The 21,177-nt window shown below is 41.2% G+C and overlaps 2 protein-coding genes across 6 annotated transcripts; both read right to left on the reverse strand.

Annotated features, from left to right (window-relative positions):
- Window positions 1-2,109: 2,109 nt before the first annotated feature.
- On the reverse strand, window positions 2,110-12,322 carry LOC110978776 (uncharacterized). Of its 3 annotated transcripts, XM_087148851.1 has the most exons (9): window positions 10,978-12,322; window positions 7,979-8,589; window positions 6,516-6,721; window positions 6,029-6,409; window positions 5,747-5,917; window positions 5,284-5,601; window positions 4,447-4,692; window positions 3,885-4,013; window positions 2,110-3,014 (listed from the first exon to the last, which is right to left on the reverse strand). In XM_087148851.1, exons 1-9 carry the CDS (start codon window positions 11,145-11,147, stop codon window positions 2,802-2,804), a joined length of 2,445 nt encoding a protein of 814 aa, XP_087004977.1. In that variant the 5' UTR covers window positions 11,148-12,322; the 3' UTR covers window positions 2,110-2,801. The 3 variants fall into 3 exon arrangements, with proteins under 3 accessions (XP_087004977.1, XP_087004976.1, XP_087004975.1); XM_087148850.1 differs by having other exon boundaries at window positions 2,110-3,011; window positions 6,516-8,589; XM_087148849.1 differs by having other exon boundaries at window positions 6,516-8,589.
- A 153-nt stretch (window positions 12,323-12,475) lies between these two features.
- Window positions 12,476-20,907, reverse strand: LOC110978772 (uncharacterized). 3 transcript variants are annotated; one of them, XM_087148854.1, is made up of 9 exons: window positions 20,671-20,907; window positions 19,849-19,913; window positions 17,538-19,479; window positions 17,011-17,391; window positions 16,487-16,654; window positions 15,800-16,138; window positions 15,338-15,583; window positions 14,726-14,920; window positions 12,476-14,455 (listed from the first exon to the last, which is right to left on the reverse strand). In XM_087148854.1, exons 1-9 carry the CDS (start codon window positions 20,695-20,697, stop codon window positions 14,246-14,248), a joined length of 3,573 nt encoding a protein of 1,190 aa, XP_087004980.1. In that variant the 5' UTR covers window positions 20,698-20,907; the 3' UTR covers window positions 12,476-14,245. The 3 variants fall into 3 exon arrangements, with proteins under 3 accessions (XP_087004980.1, XP_087004979.1, XP_087004981.1); XM_087148853.1 differs by having other exon boundaries at window positions 15,329-15,583; XM_087148855.1 differs by having other exon boundaries at window positions 15,329-15,583; window positions 20,630-20,907.
- Between the last annotated feature and the right edge of the window lie 270 nt (window positions 20,908-21,177).

Genomic DNA, 21,177 nt, shown 5'->3' on the forward strand with positions numbered 1-21,177 from the left:
ATAAGCTGGAATTGTTTGCGTTGGTCTCCATTGAATTGCATTTGGCTGCCGCGCGGCTGATTGTTTTCATGTAGCATCAACATTCTACATCCAATGCAAGCGGCATTCGTCCAACTGCTCTTGGAACAGACACAGCCTACGTTTGTGCTCTGCATGCACTGCGCTTTCAACTTGGACCGGGGAATTGTTACCCTCACACAGCTGGCTGACTTTAGTCCACCATTGCGACTTGGGCTTTCAAACAATCATGGCAACAGCGTTGGTCTGCCTAGATAGTGAGTAGAAGCACTTTACAAGTTTGGGGGTAAACTCGAATATTGTTCAGTCGTGTAATGGCAGGCTCTTTCCAAGGGGATAGCTGTGGCCGGGGGTATGACCCACCCCAAATTTGCCTGTATTTCAAAATATTTGGAAAGTCAAAGATACAGTTTAGATATTCATCTTAACTACTAAAGCTCTGATATAGTCATACATCCCAGGTTCAGTCTTCTGCGGAGTGGAGGGGAGGGGCGGGGCTTGAGAATCATGAGCTACGTGGGGAGGGGAGGTAACATGAAGTCAGTTGTGTCAGCTAGCCTCATTGTAAACAAAAGTCACTCATTTTGTGCTCAAAATGACTAAAAATATCGGTAAGTCGGGTCTCGGTGACTTATTAAGTCAAGACAGGACTAAATATGTAGTCAGTATGACTGACTTTGGTCAAATTTGACGAATGTTCCACTCGTTTTTGACGAATGTTGGTCATTGGCCTGTCTGGCCATTTTGAATTGGTCATTTTAGACATAAGCTGAACTAACTTTCATTCAAGAAGTCAATTTTTTTATCTACAGTGCGCCATTGCAGTTGTGTGAGGATGCACATATTGTTCTTTGACAAAATATTTATTTCACTTTTAACTTGAGATTATTCTTGAGGGATTTGCTTTACTTATCTATAAACATCTCATGGAACAACACTTAATAAAGTTTAGCCAAATGTAACCATAATTCGATATACCATGTATACCATGGCTAAAGCTCGTTGCTAGACTGGATGTGTGTTACTTGATGATAGCAAGGACATATTCGGATAGTAGATGGATTTTATCAAGTGACACTAATAGGTGTAATTTTCCAACAAAATTGCTCTTTGAGATTAACATCATGAACATGTTATCATTCTAAAATGGACAATCTTGCCTTCGACCTATACAGTTCTAATCTTTCAGTGACTAAACTTAGTAAACATTTATTCACTTCAATAATTATTGGTTTTGAACTCTCCAGCCATTAAAAATTCGAACAATTTAGAATGCAATACAGTGATATTGAAGTACACAAGGACGCCTACCACCAGTAATGACATAATGTACGGAAACTACTTAAATTTAGGTTAATAGATTGGTATAAGAAAAAATAATACGATGGGAGAAACTTGGTAGTGAATTGTGTAAGAAAACAACATAGCGGTTCACAATATACAGCGTGCCACCAAGTGGTTGCGGTCATTTTGCAAGCTTACGGTTGACAGCCGCTGCCTTGGTGCTATTTACAATGTAGCGACGTCAATTGACAACTTGGGGAGACGTTTGATAGATTTAGACGCTCCATGCAATAGAAATGATCATTTGAAACTGCCGTTTGAAATTCACTTGCGAATCTCCTGTCCCGTCAAACACCGGAAAAAAATTCACCTTTCCGCGCCCCGTCGGCGAATAGACCATTTCCGAAATTAAGTTGCGAAAAAAAACCTGTCTGTGGTCGCTTCGTAAAGGCATCCTGTACTGAAAAACGTCCGTCCTGATTAGCAAATGATGTAAGGTAGAAGGCGACGCTACATATTGGGAGAGAAATTTTGTGTAAATATTCGAATGGATCCGGTATTGCTGCTCTTTACTAAAGCTTCATCAGTTTATAATTCCGAAATACTTGGCTGCTAGCCGGCATGCAGTAACCGGGATCGATGGTGTATGAGTAACTCTGGGGATAAGGGCTACAAATGAGTTATTTTTGGAGTAGGCAAAAATATTGAAATTTCTTTAAGTTACCTTTTGGTTGGCCGTTCCGGATTGGTGAGTGCAAGTTTGCGTATTTTTACACATTTTTAGGATGAAGAATAGATGCATTCATGCGTTTCACTTTTACAGAGACAAACACCGACTTCACTAAGCCCACAACACACCTGTCAACGCGCATATGGAAAGGCGCCTTTATGGTGATGAAATGATAGTAACATACGTATAAGTTTATCTAAGTTATGATTTCTAGAGATTGCGTCAAAACTAAATTATACCTGCACCTTTTATTAAAACAAGGCTAGATCAGGCCGGGATATATAAGGCATAGGCTTACTCGTTAATTAATGATTTCATCTTACGACACAGCAGAAAAATGAAATGCCGTAAATTTTCACAGACTAACTCTGGTTTCACTGTTGATTGGAATTATATTTGCTATTTTCTCACTATTTCTAAATATTGTTGAGATCCTACAAGACTTGATATACTTTGAGTTAAATTTCATTTTGTAGTCCGCTTCCTGGTCTCTTGGTCCACTTATTTCTTGCAACTCAAAGTCACAGCTATCGAAGACCTGAGGAGTTCCATTGAGTACCGGAAAGATACCTTTAATATCAAGACCGGCAAAGACGTCATTGGAAAGACCTGTCTTATTGTAATTGTAGGGGTCATACTATTTCAGGATAGTTATACCTCACCCACTACGCATTGAGGGAAAATTCGAGAGAATCTGTGTATTTTAAGTTTATTTAAATTTGGTGTCCGATTTCTATCCCTTCGTGAGTTTTGATATGATATTTTTGTGTTATTTTTTCCTGTTTTGTTTGGGGCGATTTGTAACGGAGGTGGTACGGGGGCTACAGGACCGCATTGCAAGTAGAATTTTCTCGGTGCTGTCCGTACACCAGCGGGTGAGATCCAACACCTTGGAGGGTTTATCTTCACCGCCTCCAGTCGTGAGAAATTTCTTCACATCACTGAAATCATAGTTCTCCTTTGAGATGAACCTTTGTTCCTGCTGCAAAGAGAAAAAAAAAGACATTTTTTGATTCGTCGTAATAGGAAGAACGTGATGTTCTTGTGTCTATGTCCGACAACTGTTCACAATTTCAAAAAAAAAGAAAGGTGCGGCATAGTCGTTTATGGCAGGTTCTGCCCCTCTAGATCTCCTCTTGTGTGATTCCCTTTGTTGTAGGTCACCCAAGACTTGTTGCAAACCTGTTGCACGGAAGCTTAGCTCCTGATACTCAGCTTTTTCACAGATGCACTTGTGGAATTTGGGAAACTTACACCTGACGCGATGATGTGACAAAGGTCAATTTGTGTTCAGACACACCCCTATGCACACGCAGCCTGCTCTCGTTTCTGTGTGCAGTTTCCCTAGCCTCATGTTTTCTTGCAGGTTTGGCATCAGGCATCATTTGAAAAACAGTCCTATATGGTCGAATAGCTTTTTGGCCCCAAGTGTGAAACCAATGCCTGTGACATGGCCAAAAACCGTTATCATGACAATTCGCCTACATGACGGTTTCATTCCAAGACCTGCACAATGACGACTACAGTATGGCAAAAGAGTGAAAAACTCAAACTCGACAAGAATGAGTCCCTTATGAATGCACTGAAAAAGAGTGAAGATCGCCTCACTTCAAAAAGTGAGAAACCATTCTAAAAAAAGAAGATTAAAAATCACTCCAAGAGAACAGCCATATAAAGGGCATTTTCTTTTTTGATTTGTGCTTATATGGCTCCTTGGTTAGATTGAAACTGGCCCGATTTTTGAGTTGTCTTTCGCTGGAGTGTTTTTTTTAATTTTGTAGTGGTTTTATAAGGGACTCACACGTTTTGAGAGTGAGGATTTTTTTATTACATTTTGCATTTAGAGAGGTACCTGGGTGATCGTCTCCGCCAGCTCCTCGGCTTTGTCAGCACGAATTTTCATCTTCTGGAGTTTTGTTTTCAGCTGGAATTTCCTGATGCCTAGAATGTCCAAACATTCTAGAGTTTCTGTATCTCCAATCTGTTTGAAGACAAACACCAATACACTCTCAATGAAAAGTTTCGAATGGAATAAACTTAATGGCATTGAGAACTGTATATAAAAGAAGCCTATTACCTAGGCACGCCTGTTATTATCGATTGTGTTTGTGATTGGGGAGTACTTGTATCTCTTGCTTTAATTTCCTCCCCACAGCTTTGTGTTTAGCTTACTCCGCATCTAGTGCATTGGCATCTTCTTTACATTTTCTTAGCATATCATGTTCCATCCTCAACAAAAGGGACGAACCCATGGTCATCTCCATTGCGAGTTGTCCCTCATTGTCAGAGGTCGGTATCCTCGAGCTCTGGGTGGTGACGAGAGCGCCAAAAGTGCTAGATTGCACGACTTTTTCGATTACGTGACGTTTTCTTGTCATCGCTTGCTATGTAATTCGATCAAAACTCGAGCTTACGTCAGATTTGTGCTCAGCTAACCCTGCGTCCAGCGCTTTGACAGCTTCTTTGCATGTTTTTCTGCACTTCGCCGATATCTGATCATCCTCGTGGTTTTCCAACACTGCGTCTTCAACCTCTTGATGATGCCTTCGGAGGTTATGACATTCCACCTGTGGGCCCTCCGTCAGTTTGCGTAGAGCTTCTTCAGCTTCGGAATCAGGTGATCGAGACTGCCTCTTTCTCCGACGAATCAGCGCAGTCATCTGGCAAATTAGTCAATTAAAGTCAAACCATTACTCTTTCCACGAGTCAAAGTCTCGCCGGAGAATACAAATTAACTATATTTAGATCAAATGGTCAGAATCAGCATTCCTTTGACTAAACCAGTGCTACATTTTGAGAGAAAGGATCTGGAATGATATTCAACCAGGAAATAATGTTTATAGAAAGCTTGAGGTATTTATATAAACAATTCAAATACAAATACCTTTGTCTGTTCATTAAAAACGCTAAAATTCGTGTGACCTCTGCCTCGTACGTGAAAACGGCTTGCACGACACACGTTTTTGCCATTGTACGTGCTGGGTGCAAAACTGTTACATTTCCATACATTTCCGGAGTCACCTTTTTCTCTTCGTGAAAATTCGTTTCCCCCATGGTGTTGCCCTTTATTGCAGACCTTTACCAATTGAAGACAAATGTGTCTCTTCGTGAAAACGAAAAATTTGGTTTGATTAAACTTTGTCGTGACTGTATAATATTTCTATGAGATGCCTTTTCATGTTAGGTGTGGTTGCCGGTTGTCCGGTTCTATATTGCTGGTCTCTAATTCTGCCTCTAAATCTAAAGTTTACCTCCAGTAACTTCCAAGTGCTTCCCTTTGTGACGACAAATTGATCGTTGTCTGACAATAATTCAAGCAGTTCGTCAGCTTTCTCATTGATGTCACTCACAAGCTGCTTCACCTGGTCTCTCAGATCGCTGGCCTTGTCCATGGCTTTGAAGAAGAAGTTGCAGATCTCCTCTATTTTATCCGTGCACTGACGAGCCAAGGTGACTGGTTCCTTCGTTATAGCAAGTATTTCACTCACTGAACTAATATCACCGTGCTTGATCGTGTTTACCAATTCCCTGCAGGTTCTGAGGAAGTCATTCCCTGGTTGCGTCTGTTCCTAAGAAAAGGTATGGAAGTCTGAATAAATAAGGCTGAAAAACTCAAAATTGACAGGTCTGGGAGAAACTCTGTTTACATGTATCTTTCCATCAATTTTTGAAGTCGCATATTATCCTGTTCGGAATCTATTACATCATGCCTACCTTTAGAAGCTCTTCCACGAGTTTGGAATAATGCTTTTTCATGTCAGTACCGAAGATTAATTTGAGTTCGTTTTCCAACTTTCCTGGAACTTCTTCCATGGGGGTCCTGTCATCTATCAGTGGAAAGTATTGATTTTTCATTGATTTTTCTTCGATGTCACGTTCCTTAGTCTGTGGAAAAAACCATGAAATCATTACTCCTTGAGAACTTCTTTTGCCTTGAAATATGCATTCGTAAAATTTTCACGCAAACTACACTCAAAACATTCTTTCAAATCTTACCCCAAACCTGTAAACAATACGATCCAACAGAGGGCGTAGTTTCTCACAGCTGTCGCAAGCGGCCCACACTATTTCTTCCGAAAAGGTCGCTCTCTTTTCCTCATCCTCACCATCCAGCTCAAGTTTCCCTTCATTATTTTCAAACCTTTTTTGGAGTATTGCTCGTTCCATTATGAAATGCTCCTTCCAAGCCTGTCGGTAAAACTTTTCCTGATGTAAGATAGCTGTAACGTCTCGCTTGATGGCTTTGCAGTTCAATGCTCTGGCATCTTTGTCTCTGTTGCGGCTGCTAAGGCCTTTGTCGAAGATTAGGGGTTTACCTTCTCGATGAACATGATCACTTCTTTCCAACGAGCAACAAACGTCTATTTCTGCAAGAATCTATAACGAAAAGGGATGCGTCGGGATAAAAGCCTCGAAATAAAATTATTACCTCTTAACGACTATTTTAAGTGTGTTAGTGTAAACAAAGACAAAAAAGACTCACTTGGAGGAACTTTGATCTTGGTGTTTCTTTAACGATGTTGTTTTTTATCAATCTGAGTAACTCTAGGCTAGCAACAAGACTTCCGCACCTGACAGCCTCCCTATAGGACAGGATGTATGGAGAATTTAGGTCAGGAGTAGTGGTGTCCCGACTCTCAGTTTCTGACTGAGTGGATGCAGAAGGCAAATGTCGAGCCTTTTCTGTACCTGGAAAACCAACCAAAAGGAGCTGGTTGTGTGCAATCGCTAGAGCCGTGTCCGCCCTTAACTTTCGACCTTCCATTTGGCTTAGACCAATATTCATAGAACAGATTGCATTGCCATGAGCCTTTTCAAATATCTCTTTCGTTTCTTCAGGCTGGCGTTCTTGAGACAAAGCTTGTAGTTCTCTCTGACTGCCCATCTTCAGGTATGTCAGTGCGAGGTAGCGTGGGATATCGGCATTGGTTTCTCGATCGTGATCTGACTGGTTCTCCAAAATCGTTATAGCCTCTTCAAACTCGAAATTCTGGAAGTGAAGAATTCCCAACCTGAGGCTGTTTATATTGTAATGATACCGCAGTTTGGAATAAGCTTGTTTCTTTTTCGACTTTGCTTTTTCTTCTACTTCCCATATACAGGATGTCTCGTCAAGAAATTCAAACGAAGCTGTAAGGTCCATCACGTGCTGCCACATATTCATTCTTGATTCACGTTTTTCATTTTGTTCAAGGAATGCGGCAAACTTAAAGTACAAGTCAAGCTTGTTTTTGGTCGGCCAGTGTTCGGACTGCTGTATGCTGTCTTCGAAAAACGCTTTTGCTTCCGTTTTCTTCAAAGCATGCATTACTTCGCACCTGCTTATTGTAGCATATTTATGCCCCTTGTTAAGTTCCAGGCATGCCTCTAGCTCCTCAAGGGCTTTCCGATACCATTCGTCCGAGGGCTGCTCCGATTTACTGTCTGCTCCGTGTGTTACGGTATGTACGGTGTTTCCTTTGTACTGTGTACATCCTTCGCTTTGACGTACTGTCTGCTGTGGAGACTGCGCTGTTTTTACCCTTCCACATTTTTCGGCAGAGGCAATGTTATCTCTGGTGCTGCATTTTTGTGTGGTGTCTCGTGGTCGTGGCGTTTTTTTCACCGTGGTTTTCTTCTTGATGTTTTTTGCCTTAGCCATAAAGCACAGCGCCAACTGATAATGACTCTCATAATGGTCTTGTCCATTTCTTTCCTGCAATGTTTTTATTGCAAGGTCGTATTTTTTTTCCCATTTGTAATATCGGACTAAATTAAGCGCTACCTTGTGCACTTCCTTGGCGTTATTGTAAGCCCCTTTCAAATATTGTACTCCCTTTTCTCTTTCTGTTTTGTCCTCGCGTCCAGATAAATTCTGTCCCAAGTCTGATTTTACAATCGGATAGTTGTTCTTACTTTCCATAATCTGTTCCAGGTATGTTTTTTGTTTGTCCAATAGTTCCTTACCTTTTGAGTCCAGATTTTTGTATTCTGAAGTAGTGCTTCTTCTGTTTCTTCCCATCATGCCTGTCACAAGCGCAGCCCCATAAAGGAAGTTGACATCTTTGGGGAACTGCTGTAGCGCTCCCTCGAACATATCCAGAGCAGATGCGTACACATTGGGTCCGAGTCGTATCAAAGCAGCTGCCTGCACTGCCCCGATCACTAAAAGATCATTGCCCTCAAGTTTGTAACCACGTAATTCATCGCGTAGCTCTTTGACCTCTTGGGTTTTAAGGCATCTGTTCTCGATCCACATGCGATTCAGTAGTGACACAACTTTGTAGCCTTTACGCAGACGCTCATCTGTCTTTTCTATCCTCTCGTCTGCTTTGTCGATGGACTGTCTGGCTTTGTTAACGTCACAGCGTTTTCGGTTTTCCAATACCTCTAAGTACGCCCTGAAGAGAAGTGCTTCAATTCCCAGTAAGTGTGGCACTATCTCCGACTCCTCAGCTATGTCACGTATGACTTTTTCGCAATCGATGTCAACCCCAATTTTCAGATTCCATGTAAAGTGACAAAGGGGTAGTTCTGTCCAGTTCGCCTCTTCTAGTGAATTTTTTGGGGGGTTATTCCTAAAAATTCAAATGAAAAAAAGGAAATTCACTAAAATTTCTAGCATTTGTCATCAAATACGTCTATTTAGAGTATCAGTCAACTTTGAATAATGATAAACCCTCGACAAGGGTGATGTATTACCCAGTCCCTTTTAGAAGGACTTAGGCAGTAGGATTTCCCAATTTTGTTTGTTTATTTGTTTTTGTTTTTGGGGGGCAATTTTTTGCCATGCAAAAATGAAATATTTTTTATGACCCCTGAAAGTAAGAGGTGGGAGTCGTAAAATATACAGCCACTAAATAATACACTGGATTTGATATTGATTTCAGCGAAGTCACAAAGGGGCCGTTCTTTCTAATCCATTTTTTCATGGGATCTTTCCTCAGGTCGTTCCTGTTCGAATCGAAAAAATTTCAATACAGGCGTTTCACAAAAGTGAGCCTCCAAGTGTTTGCAACGCGTTGGCCAATCGGGCGGAATCTGTCAACCCAATGTGCGCTTGAAAAGGGTTGACATATTTCGCGCATTGTGATTGGCCAATGTGTTGCAAACTCTTGGAGGCGCACTATTGTGAATCACCCGTATATTACTGATAGGACTTATGCCATTGGAGGTGCGGTACATGAATCTTGAAAGTCACAATGATAAAAAGCGATTTATTGCGTCCATACCAAGACTGACGAATAAAAAGAGATTTGGCAACGTCCGCATCTTCTCCAAGGTCATAAAGATTACATGGGGGTTTCCCCTTTTCCCCCTTGTCACACAGGTAAACGAAACCTGAACACTGTTGTATTGCATGCGTAGTTAATTACGGTTATTGAGGAACGAGTGTGCGGCATTGTCGCGTTGTGTGCGTTGTTCGAGTGAATGCCAGCCAATAAAGCCACGGCAGGTGCACCTGTGTGGCATGGACAATCTCATGTTTGTCAATAGTCAAGGCTGAGTTGTGAAAAAAAGGTTCTGTTTGATCTTTCAGTGAACTTTCGGCTGGCTCGGTTAGATGAATTGAACCAACCGTCCGGAATTTTTATTCACTTGGACTTGGGCTTGTTGCGTTTCATACGTTCTCACGAAATGAAGGGGAGCTGGAATATTTCCACCATAAAACATTCCGCCGTCAGTGTATGATGCGGTTCACCCAAATCATGGGAAAAAATTCTTTATTTCGAAAGTTTCTACGTTGTTCTGCCTCCTCCTCTGCCTTTTCCTCCAGGACGGTTTAGCGACTCGTGTGCTGGTGACATTTGTCACGAGGGATTTTAGAGAATAAACAGCGCGATGATAACATTGGATCAGTCTTTTGTTCGATTTATTTAAGATTTTTTCGATCAAATTCATTCAATAAACATCTGTAAAATAGACATAAATAGACAAAAAAATAAAAATATCGACGATATTTTACAATTAAATAATGATATCAATATATTCAGCAATGATTGTAGAATAACGAAATTGTTTCATGTATCACACGTTCGGCACGACGAAATCGAAGTTTCTTTGATAAAAAAATTCGATAAATATATGAAACTGTTTCAACAAAGTGCTAAAGTGAGCAACCCAAGACAAATCAAACAGGGGATTTTAAAGGTGATGGATTTTAGGGACGAATTGGAAGCTATCTTCAAACTTGAACAAACAGGTTTGAAAATGTGCTGGAAAACAAATATAAATAAAAGCAGCTAGAGGTATTCAGCATTTTATATTCTTCGCTCCTGCAGTGCCAACCTGAAGACGAAAATGTGATCAGATAAATTTCTACAAATGGCTTATTTCAGAAAACCAGGTTTTCAAAGCAGGTTCGTTTTGAGGGAGCTGTGGACCTAAGAATACATGTACATGTATGTATCAAAGTGAAAAGTTAAGAACACCGACTAACAGAATTAGGAAATCCTGACGTTTTAAACTACCTGTATCTGATGTACACTAAGGCAAAACCAATAACCCTCAAAGAGCTGGATTATTTTGGCCTGTCTCACAGCCGGGGGGGGCAGGGGCGGATTCTGCCCCTCCTCCAAGAACTTGGCCATGCCACGCTCGATTTTTGATACGCATATCCCAAAACGCCTTATCGTCAATACCAACGTGAAGTTTGAACTTAGTAAGTTTTATGTTTTGGCTGTTATGGCCATTTGAAGTTCGGGCTTACACGTGCCAGCCTGCATGTACTAAGCACCACAGTGAGAAAATAATTGGCTGATTTGTCTCGGGAAAAACGGGCGCTGCGCCACAACGGTAGTTCGATTTTCACCATAAAATGGTGTCAAACTGACCGCAAAGAAGAACTCCAAAATCTCCTAAAGGCTAAGCTCCTGAAAAAACCACACACTACGGCGATATCAGAAAAATGTCGAGGGGATTCTGTATCCAGGCTTTTTGGGGGTAAAAACAAAGCCTTTACTTACGCCGTCGTGTCCTCGACAGTATCAGCCTTTGCTGATGTCGCCTGTTCCTGTCCGGCCTGTTCAGTGTTTTGCTTCCAATGCGTCTTATTCCGTTCCCTCACCATTTCTGTCTCCCTTCCTCTCTCACGTTGTTGACTGATGTTCCCTCTGGTATCCATCGTGTCAGTCATTTTTCCCCAAGACTCAGCATTAAGGGTGAGTTGTCTTCAGCGTTGTCAGCGGTTTGACCAAAATGGCGATGTGATTTTCCGTCCGCCTGCAGCCCTGGTTCTGAGCAGACGCCTGGTGTGACTCCCCTGGGCATCACGTGACACATGGACTATGCGTGTTGCGTGCTCAAGGGAATTTCCCAGCGTGAGCAATCAGCGTTACTCAGTTGCATGTCGCTCATTTTGCATGAGACTTGCCGGGACACAATGATTTCTTTTTACTGATCATTTTACAATAAGCAAATATCACAGCTGAGCTTTTCAGGCTCAAACCTTTATCTTGGTTGTTAAGGATAAAAAAGGTTAACAGAATTATTATTTTGATAAATACGGTAGGTCTACGCCTCACAATGTCTTATTTACTGCGTACTGACTTCCGGGAGTCCAAGGTCCCGGCAGTATCTAGCCGGCCTACATGCAGGTTAACAAACCTTCCTTGAGCTGCACCAAAACACATTTCATTTCTCTTCAACAAATCTACTTATATCCAATATCCCGACAATACAGTGTTGCCGCTCCTTAAGACCGATGATACTCTTATTAATAAAGTCGTAGCTGCAAACTTGAGGTGATCAGAATCTTTCTTCAAAGGGTCACATTTCTTTCATCTCTAAGATTGTCTCTTAACACAGGTATACGTTCCAACTTCTTTTTTCCCCTCCTGCAAGCTTTAACTATGCTTTACAAGTTTCCCATGCGTCTGTACTCTAACTCTGTAATATCTCCTGGGTACGAACAAGTGCAATAAACTTTACGCACTGTTGGTCGCAGACAAGAGTGTCATACACACCTGCACTTTCCCTGTTCCATAACAAGCCTTTTCTTGCGGGTAAGGCTTTGTGGTCAATAGTTATATTGCTCTTTGTATTTCCCATATATTTAATTTCATTTCATTGATAAGTTTTCTTGGAGCATCACCTAAATATCACTGTATAATGCTTAATGTTATTCCTCTTTGCATTGGTTGCTGAGAGAGTTGAAAATAAATGTCTTTTGAAGTGAACTGAGCTCTTAGTGGGTGAAATCGACTCTAAACGTGTGAACATCACCAACTCAAGAATTTGGCAGACTGATTATGAAGCGGATTATAAAAATGAGCAGATTTCAGCAGCCTTTTTAGTAAGTAAAGCATGGCATCGATACAAAAACTTTATTTGAATTCGAAGTCATATACCAAAAATAAAAACCTTAACATAAGCGTACCATGGTGTACCTCGGTTTCATCTGTTTCACGTTGGCGGATGAGACGGATTTAAATTTATCAAAGCCAACAACCGGGGAAACCAAGCTAGTTTACGTGTGGATTACTGGCATTTTATTATCTGAACAAATCATGTGAATATTTGATACCTTCTGTGTATATCTTCAGTGCTCAAAATGTTGACATTAAACTTGTCTGCTTCATTTCTTGAGAAATAAAATAATTTGCAGAGGGTTGACAATTCGGCTTTTCAGCTGATTTCATCTTTACTGTGGAAATTTGTGTACTCAGAATTTCAGCTTTGTTGTCCACCTGCTGTCTACAAAATTTAAAACCAATTCAGATAAAAATTGGACTATTAAAGTTATTGTTACAGAAATAAAAGAAAGCAAAATGGAACAAACCGAACAGGAATACATATCTTTTGTCAATGGAACATTTTTGAAAAACGACAAAAATAGTGCGCCTCCAAGAGTTTTCACCGTGTTGGCCAATACGGGCGATTCACAATAGCGCACCTGTAAGAGTTTGCAAAGCGTTGACCAATTACAAAAATCGGTTGACCCTTTCCAAACGCGCATTCGGTCCACAGATTTCGCGCATTGTGATTGGCCAACGCGTTTGAAACTTTTGGAGGCACACTGTTGTGAAACACTGGTATCACAATGCGCGAAATCTGTCGACCAACTGCGCGTTGGGTCGACAGATTTCGCGCATTTTGAATTGCGCGTATGCGTATTAAATGTGTTTACTCGTCGCTGTAAAGTTGATTGATGTGATTAGTCTACTTGGAAAGTATTGTAACACAGGATTTGGTCAGCCTTGAAGGAAGGTTTTTTTCAACAAACCATGTTTAGTGGTCTAGTTCGAATAATTAATAGATAGATTTTCCGAGACTCGTGATTTGTTTCACTTCTCACTTCAGAAAATTTTGAGAGAAATGTTTCACTGATTTTTTAATTAAACAGATTCTCATAGAATTCACTCATAAAATTGTAGTTTTGTGGTAAATTTTAAAGTGAATATGTGAAAATTTAAATTACTTTGATTGCAGCAAGTAATATAGGCAAGTACCAATCATAGATGAAACCTCCTCTCAGACTTCTGATTAAACACAGTAACTTTGTTTCGAAACTGAAGGGCACTCACGGGGTTGTGAGATCCATTATGTTATTCTAAATCTACAATGTCTTTTATTTATATTATTGAGTACACATTCACACCGTGCTCTGTCCGTATAACTCTAGTTCTGTTCTCAGTATTTATAGCTGATGTATCCAGCTTAACTTTGTCGCATATACAGTGTCCAATACAAATTGCCATCTTTTGTAGGCCTACTTTATTTGCTGGTCTTCTGGATCACATATTTTTCACATCTCGAATTTGGTAGCCCTGGAACTCATGAGAAGTTAGATACAGATACATCTCGAGCCTCTGGCTACAGTGAAAGCCATTCTAAGGGCAATTTCAAATGACGTCATCACTTACCTCCTGTCCTGTTTGTATGACGTCATTATTAACATTACAAACACTGCACAGTGACTAATTACTGAGAGTACAAAAGTACTCCGCAAAAATAAAAAAAATACATAGACATCAAACAAACTAATAAGCAAGGAAAAGCATGACCAAACAAATCAGGTGTTACTTCTAGCTATTAAAACGAAAACAACAAAACTTAGGGCTGTCATTGGTCCGTGATTTGTAAAGACTGATAATTGAAGAGTCTGCTGCAAGTACCTGGAAGCATTTTGCTAGGCCCAATAATGGCACTGACTGTCACTAGTTCCATAAAACTCTCATTGTAAAAGCCTGAAGTAGCATAGATAGAACATGGCGAACGTAAGACGCCTTCACTTTAAGAAGAGGATGCAGGCTGGCAAGACTGCATTTGCAAGAGAACTTTCTCGGTGTTATTTGTACACCAGCGGGTGAGGTCCAACACCTTGAAGGATTTATCGTCACCACTGTCTGTCTTAATCTTCACCATACCATCGTTACTTCCTTTGGTGATAAACGTCTTCACAGCGATGAAACCGTAGTTCTCCTCACAGTCACATGGTTGTGCCTATTGTAATAATAAAAAAGGAACAAATTTATAAGTACGATGACATGTAATTTTCATTTTCCATGTGCGGCTGTTGAAGATTTCAGAGAAGACACATCATGCTTTGAGACACAACATCAAAATGGCAGGTATTTCAGTTGAGTTCATACATTTTCTAAAAAATCGCTAGTGTACCTCCACCATGGCAGAGAATCATTCAGTTGACACTTTACAAAAACTTGCCATATCATGACAGCTTCGTGTCAATTACGCATGACTGCTAACACCCACCTGCAGGATTATTTCTAACAGCTTGTCGGTGGTCTTAACAGGAATTCTCATCTGATTGAGGGCTTTTTTCAGCTGCTTCTTGACTTTCCCCTTCAAATGTCCAGGCTCGTTTTGCTGACGGGGTCCGGCATCTGGACAGATGTCCAGAAATGGGAATGCAACTTTTGTCGTTTGTGAGTCGGTTCCCCTACCAGGCTGTATAGAAGATTAGAAACATCATGTGAAACTTTTTACGCTTTCGGAATAACGAAGTCCAATATCATCCATAATGAAATTCGAACTTGGACCACGAGAGATGAGAGGATAGGGCTACGATTCTAGACATTTAAACGTTTCCCCTTAACCTTTCTCCCTTCCATTCAGTTTTCCATTCAACAAAACGTGACTTGGAGGTTACTAAATTGTGCATGTAAATCACATAATTTTATTTCATCTTTTTAAGCAAAAGAGAGATCATTTGTTTCTCTCCCTTGCAAGTTGTCCCCCATCCTCCCTAATCTCTGTCCTTTGGGTGATAAAGCGAGATAGCGCCAAAAGGAGCTGATGACGTGCTTGTCACCATTAGCTGTATAAATGGATCGAGACCCGAGTTCGAAAGCCTACGTTTCTTACTGCAGTTTGGTGTTTAGCCAACTCCGCATCCAGTGCTTGGACAGCTTCTGTGCATGTTTCCCTACACTTAGCCGATATCTGAACATCCTCGTGGTTTTCCAACACTGCGTCTTCAACCTCTTGATGATGCCTCCTGAGTTTCTGACATATCACCTGTGTTCCCTCGGTCAGTTTGCGTAGAGCTTCTTCAGCTTCCGAATAACGTGATTGAGACAGCCTTTTACTCTGACGAATCAGCGCAGTCATCTGGTTAATGGAATCAGCGATAGTGATATTTTCTTAACCAATTTTTCTGTTTTTATTTTCAGGAAATACGGGGCACCAGGAATTTTTTCTTCAATTTATATGAATGATGATTATACTTCGTTGTGTCTGCATATTTTTACAAAATGAGCATGGCTATGTTTTGTTGGTGGCTCGTGAGTCTGGTAGCTGTGCCGTGCTACTTATTCTAAGGTTTACCTCCAGCAACTTCCAAGTGCTTCCCATCCGCACGACGAAGTCTCCTTTGCTAGACAGTATTTTCAGCAGTTCGTCAGCTTTCTCATGTCTGCCATCTTTGATGTCACTCACAAGCTCTTCCACACTTTCCCGTAGATCACTGGCTTCTCTCATGGCGTTTAAGAAGAAGTTGCAGATCTCTTCCACTTTATCCGTGCACTTACGAGCCAATGTAACCGGGTCCTTGTTTATATCCAGTATTTTACTCACCGATGAAGCAACATCTCTGTGCTTCATCTTGTTAACCAAGGTGCAGAGAGATTTGAGGAACTCATTTCCGGAGTTGTAGCCTGGTTGAATCTGGAATTTCGAAAATGAAATTGCATTACACCAGACGCATTTCTCATGAAACACAAATGTAGGCATGCATGATATGTGTTCAATGTGCTTTATTCTTGAGACAGATTCGAGGACGTTCTTGTGTAGCCTAAACTTGCCTGTAAACCCATATCTCTGATTTCCTTGCGCAGTGTTTTAGCAAATACATGTAGTAATTTGAGCTCTGATGAACAAACGCCAAAGCTCTCGTCCGGGTGTGACAAAATGTTGCATTACTCTAAAGAAAATGATGGAGTAAATATCATGACAAATTATGAGCTAACTTGTCAGCAACGCATAATTAACTCAAAATATCTTTCTTCTTTATACCTTAAGTAACTGATTCCATAGCTTAGGATAGTTCCTGTCCACGTCAATGCTGAAGATGGTGTTCAGTCTTTTTTTCAATTCGCTTTGAATTTTTGTTGCATTCTGCTCGTCCAGCATCAAAGGGAAATACTGGTTCTTCGTTTCCTCTTCGAGACCGAGTTCCTCTGTCTGTATAAGGAAGCAGACAAGAAACACTGATCCACTAAGGTAATTGTCTTGGGATTTTAATTAACGAGCCAGTTAGGTATTCCTGGATAGCTTATGCCCAAATTAAGTGCATGAACTGACATTGATACACGCATACAACATTCGCTTATTCGCGCTGCCTTGTGCAGAAAAGGACCTTGCTTTTTTGAAATCGCTTATTGTAACAAAATTATTAGCCACGGAATTGTATCCCGTATTTGGCCAATATTTGTTCCTTTTCAACTATATTGACGTCCACCACCAGTAACAGGTAAACTTGAGACTAATTTCATATACTAACATACTAACTCTTGCATCATTCTATACAAAGTATTTACCCCGAATTTGTCCACAATACCGTCCAAAAGAGGACGTAGTTTCAGACAACAATCGGTAGCGGCGCGGATGATTTCATCCGACGAGGTTATCTCCTCCAACTCTTCCCTGCCGTCCAGCTCAAGTTCCCCTTCATTATTTTCAAACCTGTGTTTCAATATTTTTTTCTCCATGCTGAAGTGCTGTTCCCAAGCCTGCCTGAAGAACGGGCTCCCATCTAGGATTGCCCTGTCGTCACGCTTGATGGTTTTACAGTTCAGCGCCGATACATCTTTGTCTGTATCGCGGCGGCTAAGACCGTGTTCGAAGGTGAGGGGTTTCTGGTCTTTATGTAGACAATCACTGCTTCTAAGCGAGCAACACACGTCGATTTCTGCAAGCATCTGCATTAAATTACAAAAAAGACGTAGCGACTGGAAAGTCAAATAAAGATGACAGATTTCAAACACTTTAGTGAAAATTTGTAACACACTTCTAAAACAAAATAAGAAGCTTAAATTTGAAAAAGAAAGCATAATCAAAGACCTACCTGGAGGAAGGTCCACCTTGAAGTTACATGAACAATGTTGTTTTGTATCAATCTGAGTAACTCCAGGCTAGCAAGGAGACTTCCGCATCTAACAGCCTCCCTGTATGACCGGATACATAGAGAGTCTAGCTGTATGATTGTAGGTGTCGACATTGTGTGCTGAGTGTCTTGATCCAGTGTTGTGGCATTCTGACCCTCCATCTCTTGCTGAGAGGACGGCAAGGGCATCTGCTGACCTTGAGCCCCTTGTTCAAGAGCTGTCTTGGCACGACTGCCAAGACCAATCAACAGGAGCTGGTTGTGTGCGATCGCTAAAGCCGTGTCCGCCCTTAGCTTTCTACCTTCCGTTTGGCACAGACCCGCCATCATTGCCTGGATAGCGTTTTCATGAGCTTTTTCAAATACCTCTTTTACTTCTTCAGGCTTGTGACCTAGATACAAAACCTGTAGCTCTCGTTCCCTGCCCATCTTCAGGTACGTCAGTGCAAGGTATCGTGTGATATCGAAGTTTTCTCGATCGACCTCTTTCAGCTCCTCTAAAACCGTTGCAGCTTCTTTAAAATTGAAGTTCTGGAAGTGAAGAATTCCTAGTTTGAGACTGTTGCTTTTGTAAAAACCCAACATTTTGTTGTAAGCTTCTTCCTTTCTCCTCTCATGTTTCTTTTGTACTTTCCACTTACAGGATGTCTCCTCAAGAAATTCAAACGAAACCGTAAGATCTATCACTTCCTGCCATAAATCCATTCTTGACTCGTATCTCGCAGCTTTTCGGTTATAATCTAAGAACTTGGCAAATCCAAAGCACAACAGAAACTTGTTTTCAGGTGTCCAGTGTTTGGACTGAAGGATGCAGTTCTCGTAGAGCTCCTCCGCTTCTTTTGTTTTGTTCAAAAAGCTATGTACTTTGCATCTCTCCATCAAGGCGTATGTATGTTCTTTGTTGAGTTTGAGACACTGATCTAGCTCTGTAAGAGCTTCTTCATTCCATTTGTGAATCGCTGCCTTGTCTCTCCTGCTGTATCCCCTAGCATGTGCCACGTAGCACAGTGCCAACTGGTAATGACTCTCGTAGCACTCTGGATTGTTATGAATTCTAGTTTTTAATATGTCTATGGCTTCTGAAACCTGTCCCTCACGTCTGTAATATCTGACTAAATTCAGTACTACCTTTTGCACTTCATGGGTTTCTTTGTATGCCCTCGTCAAATGACCTAGTCCTTCTATTTTTTGTTCTTCCCCTCGTCCAATTAAGTTCAATCCAAGAGCTGACCTTGCAAGCTGATATTCATCCTTTATCTCCATCATCTTTTGCAAGTAATCCTTTTCCTTGTCCAAGAGATCCTTACCCATAAGGTCCATCTTTTCGTACTCAGGGGTGGTGACTCTTCTATATCTTGCCATTCTGCCCACCATTAGCGCAGCCCCGTGGAGGAAGTTGACATTTTCGGGGAACTTCTTCAGCGCTTTCTCAAACATTTCCAGAGAAGACGCATACACATTGGGTCCGAGTCGTTTCAAAGCAGCCGCGTGCACTGCTCCGATCACTAGAAAATCTTCGTTCTCCAGTGTGTAACCACGTAATTCAGCGCGTAGCTCTTTGACCTTTTGGGTTTTAAGGCATTTGTTCTCGATCCACATGCGATTCAGTAATGACACAACTTTGTAGCCTTTACGCAGACGCTCATCTGTCTGTTCTATCCTCTCGTCTGCTTTGTCCAGGAACTCTCTGGCTTTACGAACGTCCCAGCGTTTTGGGTCGTCACATATTTCCAAGTACGCCCTGAAGAGAAGACCTTCGATCCCCAGTAAGTGTGGTGTCTTGTCCAAGTCATCGTCTATCTTGCGTATTACCTTATCGCAATCGATCTCAAACCCAATTTTCAGATTCCAAGTGAAATGATACAGAGGTCTTTCTTCCAACGGACCTTTTCCCAAATCATTCCTGTAAGGTGAAGAGAAAAAAATCACGCACACGCCTAAGCTAATACATTACGGTGTGACTAGTTTTATAAAAGAAAAAATTCAGGTTAGAACTATTTCACTTGTCTGTTCCCATAATCTCTGAATACCACCAGCCATCCCAAAGAGGCACGATCCCATTCCTGAAATACATGTTCTTAAAGGTGAGAACATCCTATTCATTTGCGGTGTGTAGCAGTGGGTTCTTGGATCAGCTTGACATTAATTTTTCACGATTGTTTTTTTTTTCTGTGGTAAGACAGATCGACAAAAGGGTGGCCTATCTAAATTTTGACTGCTACTTTTGGTATTTTGCACATGAGCAGTGGTGAGCTCTGGATCGTCTGCCTACCTTCCAAGAGGATTCTCGCAGACGTCGTCCATGATGATTATGTGGGGGATTTGTTGTGCTGTTTCCTGTAAAGATGAAATATATGCAAAGGCAAACCTGTGATATATTGCTAGCTCAAATACAAAGCATGGTAAATGAACAATGAAGTGAATAAAGCAGGATGTAAGACCAACAGATTGAGGAGAAAATTCATGCAAATTGTTCTGATTCCACATCCACATTAATGTTCAACCCATTTTTAAAATAGTTTTGCCGAGTTTTTGTTAGTTTATCCATAATATTATTTGAAAGATATTAAAGTTGGTTGCCAGGAAAGTGGAAACTAACCTTCCCTTGTATGTGCCTGATTGATATACTTCCTGGTTGATAACAATATACATGTATTCACGAAAATATTTTTGTAATACTGTATGCACATGTGGCTTTACAATTACATGTATAAGCCGCGCAATTTCCCCCATCCCCAATTTAATCTTGACAAGAAATTGCTGCCGCTGTAGGTATATTGATTTGTCAACGAAATTGGTTTGCATGATGTGGGAAGCGAAAGCCGGACGGAGGTAGCACCGTCGTCGGAAATACCAAGGTTTGTGAGTGAGGGTCTGAAACAACCCACGGACTCGGACCTAGCGTCACTGTGGGTGTGCTTTGCCCACGAGATCACAAAACTCATCTCACGAAAGCTATTGCCGGTTTGCAGCAGGGGCATTCTCACCGATTTGTCATATTTGCCCCCGTCTGAAATGCATGTATGAACGCAAAAACTTAAAATTATACTGACCCTATCTTTGTCTATTCCTTACACTGCTCTAACAACAACACCTGGTTTCTGGTCCCCATGTTTTGCATGTTTTTTCTGCCATCACTGCTTGTCTTCGTCCTCGTCAGCAGTACTTCTGGTCTTTTACTTCCATGGTAACCAATACTACGTGTTTTTTCTCGACTACCACTGGTGTGACGCAGGATCAGCTCCTCTTTTTGGCAGCGTCGATCGTATGACTAGAGTTGTATGAGAACTTGACAGTTACTGAACAGACGAAGGTCTATGGTGCTGGTGCGGGTGATCAATATGCGACCTGCAACAGCATTGCGTACCGGATGGCATTTCCTGGCATTGTGTATTGCATGGAATTTCCTGGCATTGCGTATTGCACGGGATTCCCCGCAGATATAGGCCTACAGTACACTGTATGTGATTTAAAATTAATCGATTTTCATAACATTGTCTGGAAATAGTTTTCACGTCAACGAAGCACTCGTCTGCATTACGTTTAATTCATTTGAATTAAACATCTTGAGCTAGTGAATATTTGGAAAATATGTCGTTCA

Source organism: Acanthaster planci, linkage group LG18, assembly GCF_054643075.1.
Source record: "Acanthaster planci isolate LZ-2023a linkage group LG18, COTS_SCS, whole genome shotgun sequence".
Classification (NCBI taxonomy): domain Eukaryota; kingdom Metazoa; phylum Echinodermata; class Asteroidea; order Valvatida; family Acanthasteridae; genus Acanthaster; species Acanthaster planci.

Coding starts and splice junctions, on each gene's coding strand:
- LOC110978776 (XM_087148849.1), bottom strand. CDS start 11,147: ATGACTGACACGATGGATACCAGAGGGAACATCAGTCAACAACGTGAG. Junction 6,410..6,515: donor CAAGATCAAAGTTCCTCCAA/GTGAGTCTTTTT, acceptor TTTTCGTTATAG/ATTCTTGCAGAAATAGACGT. Junction 4,014..4,446: donor TAGCTGAGCACAAATCTGAC/GTAAGCTCGAGT, acceptor GTCTTCAAACAG/ATTGGAGATACAGAAACTCT.
- LOC110978772 (XM_087148853.1), bottom strand. CDS start 20,697: ATGCAAAACATGGGGACCAGAAACCAG. Junction 17,392..17,537: donor CAAGGTGGACCTTCCTCCAG/GTAGGTCTTTGA, acceptor AATTTAATGCAG/ATGCTTGCAGAAATCGACGT. Junction 15,584..15,799: donor GCACTTGGAAGTTGCTGGAG/GTAAACCTTAGA, acceptor TCCATTAACCAG/ATGACTGCGCTGATTCGTCA.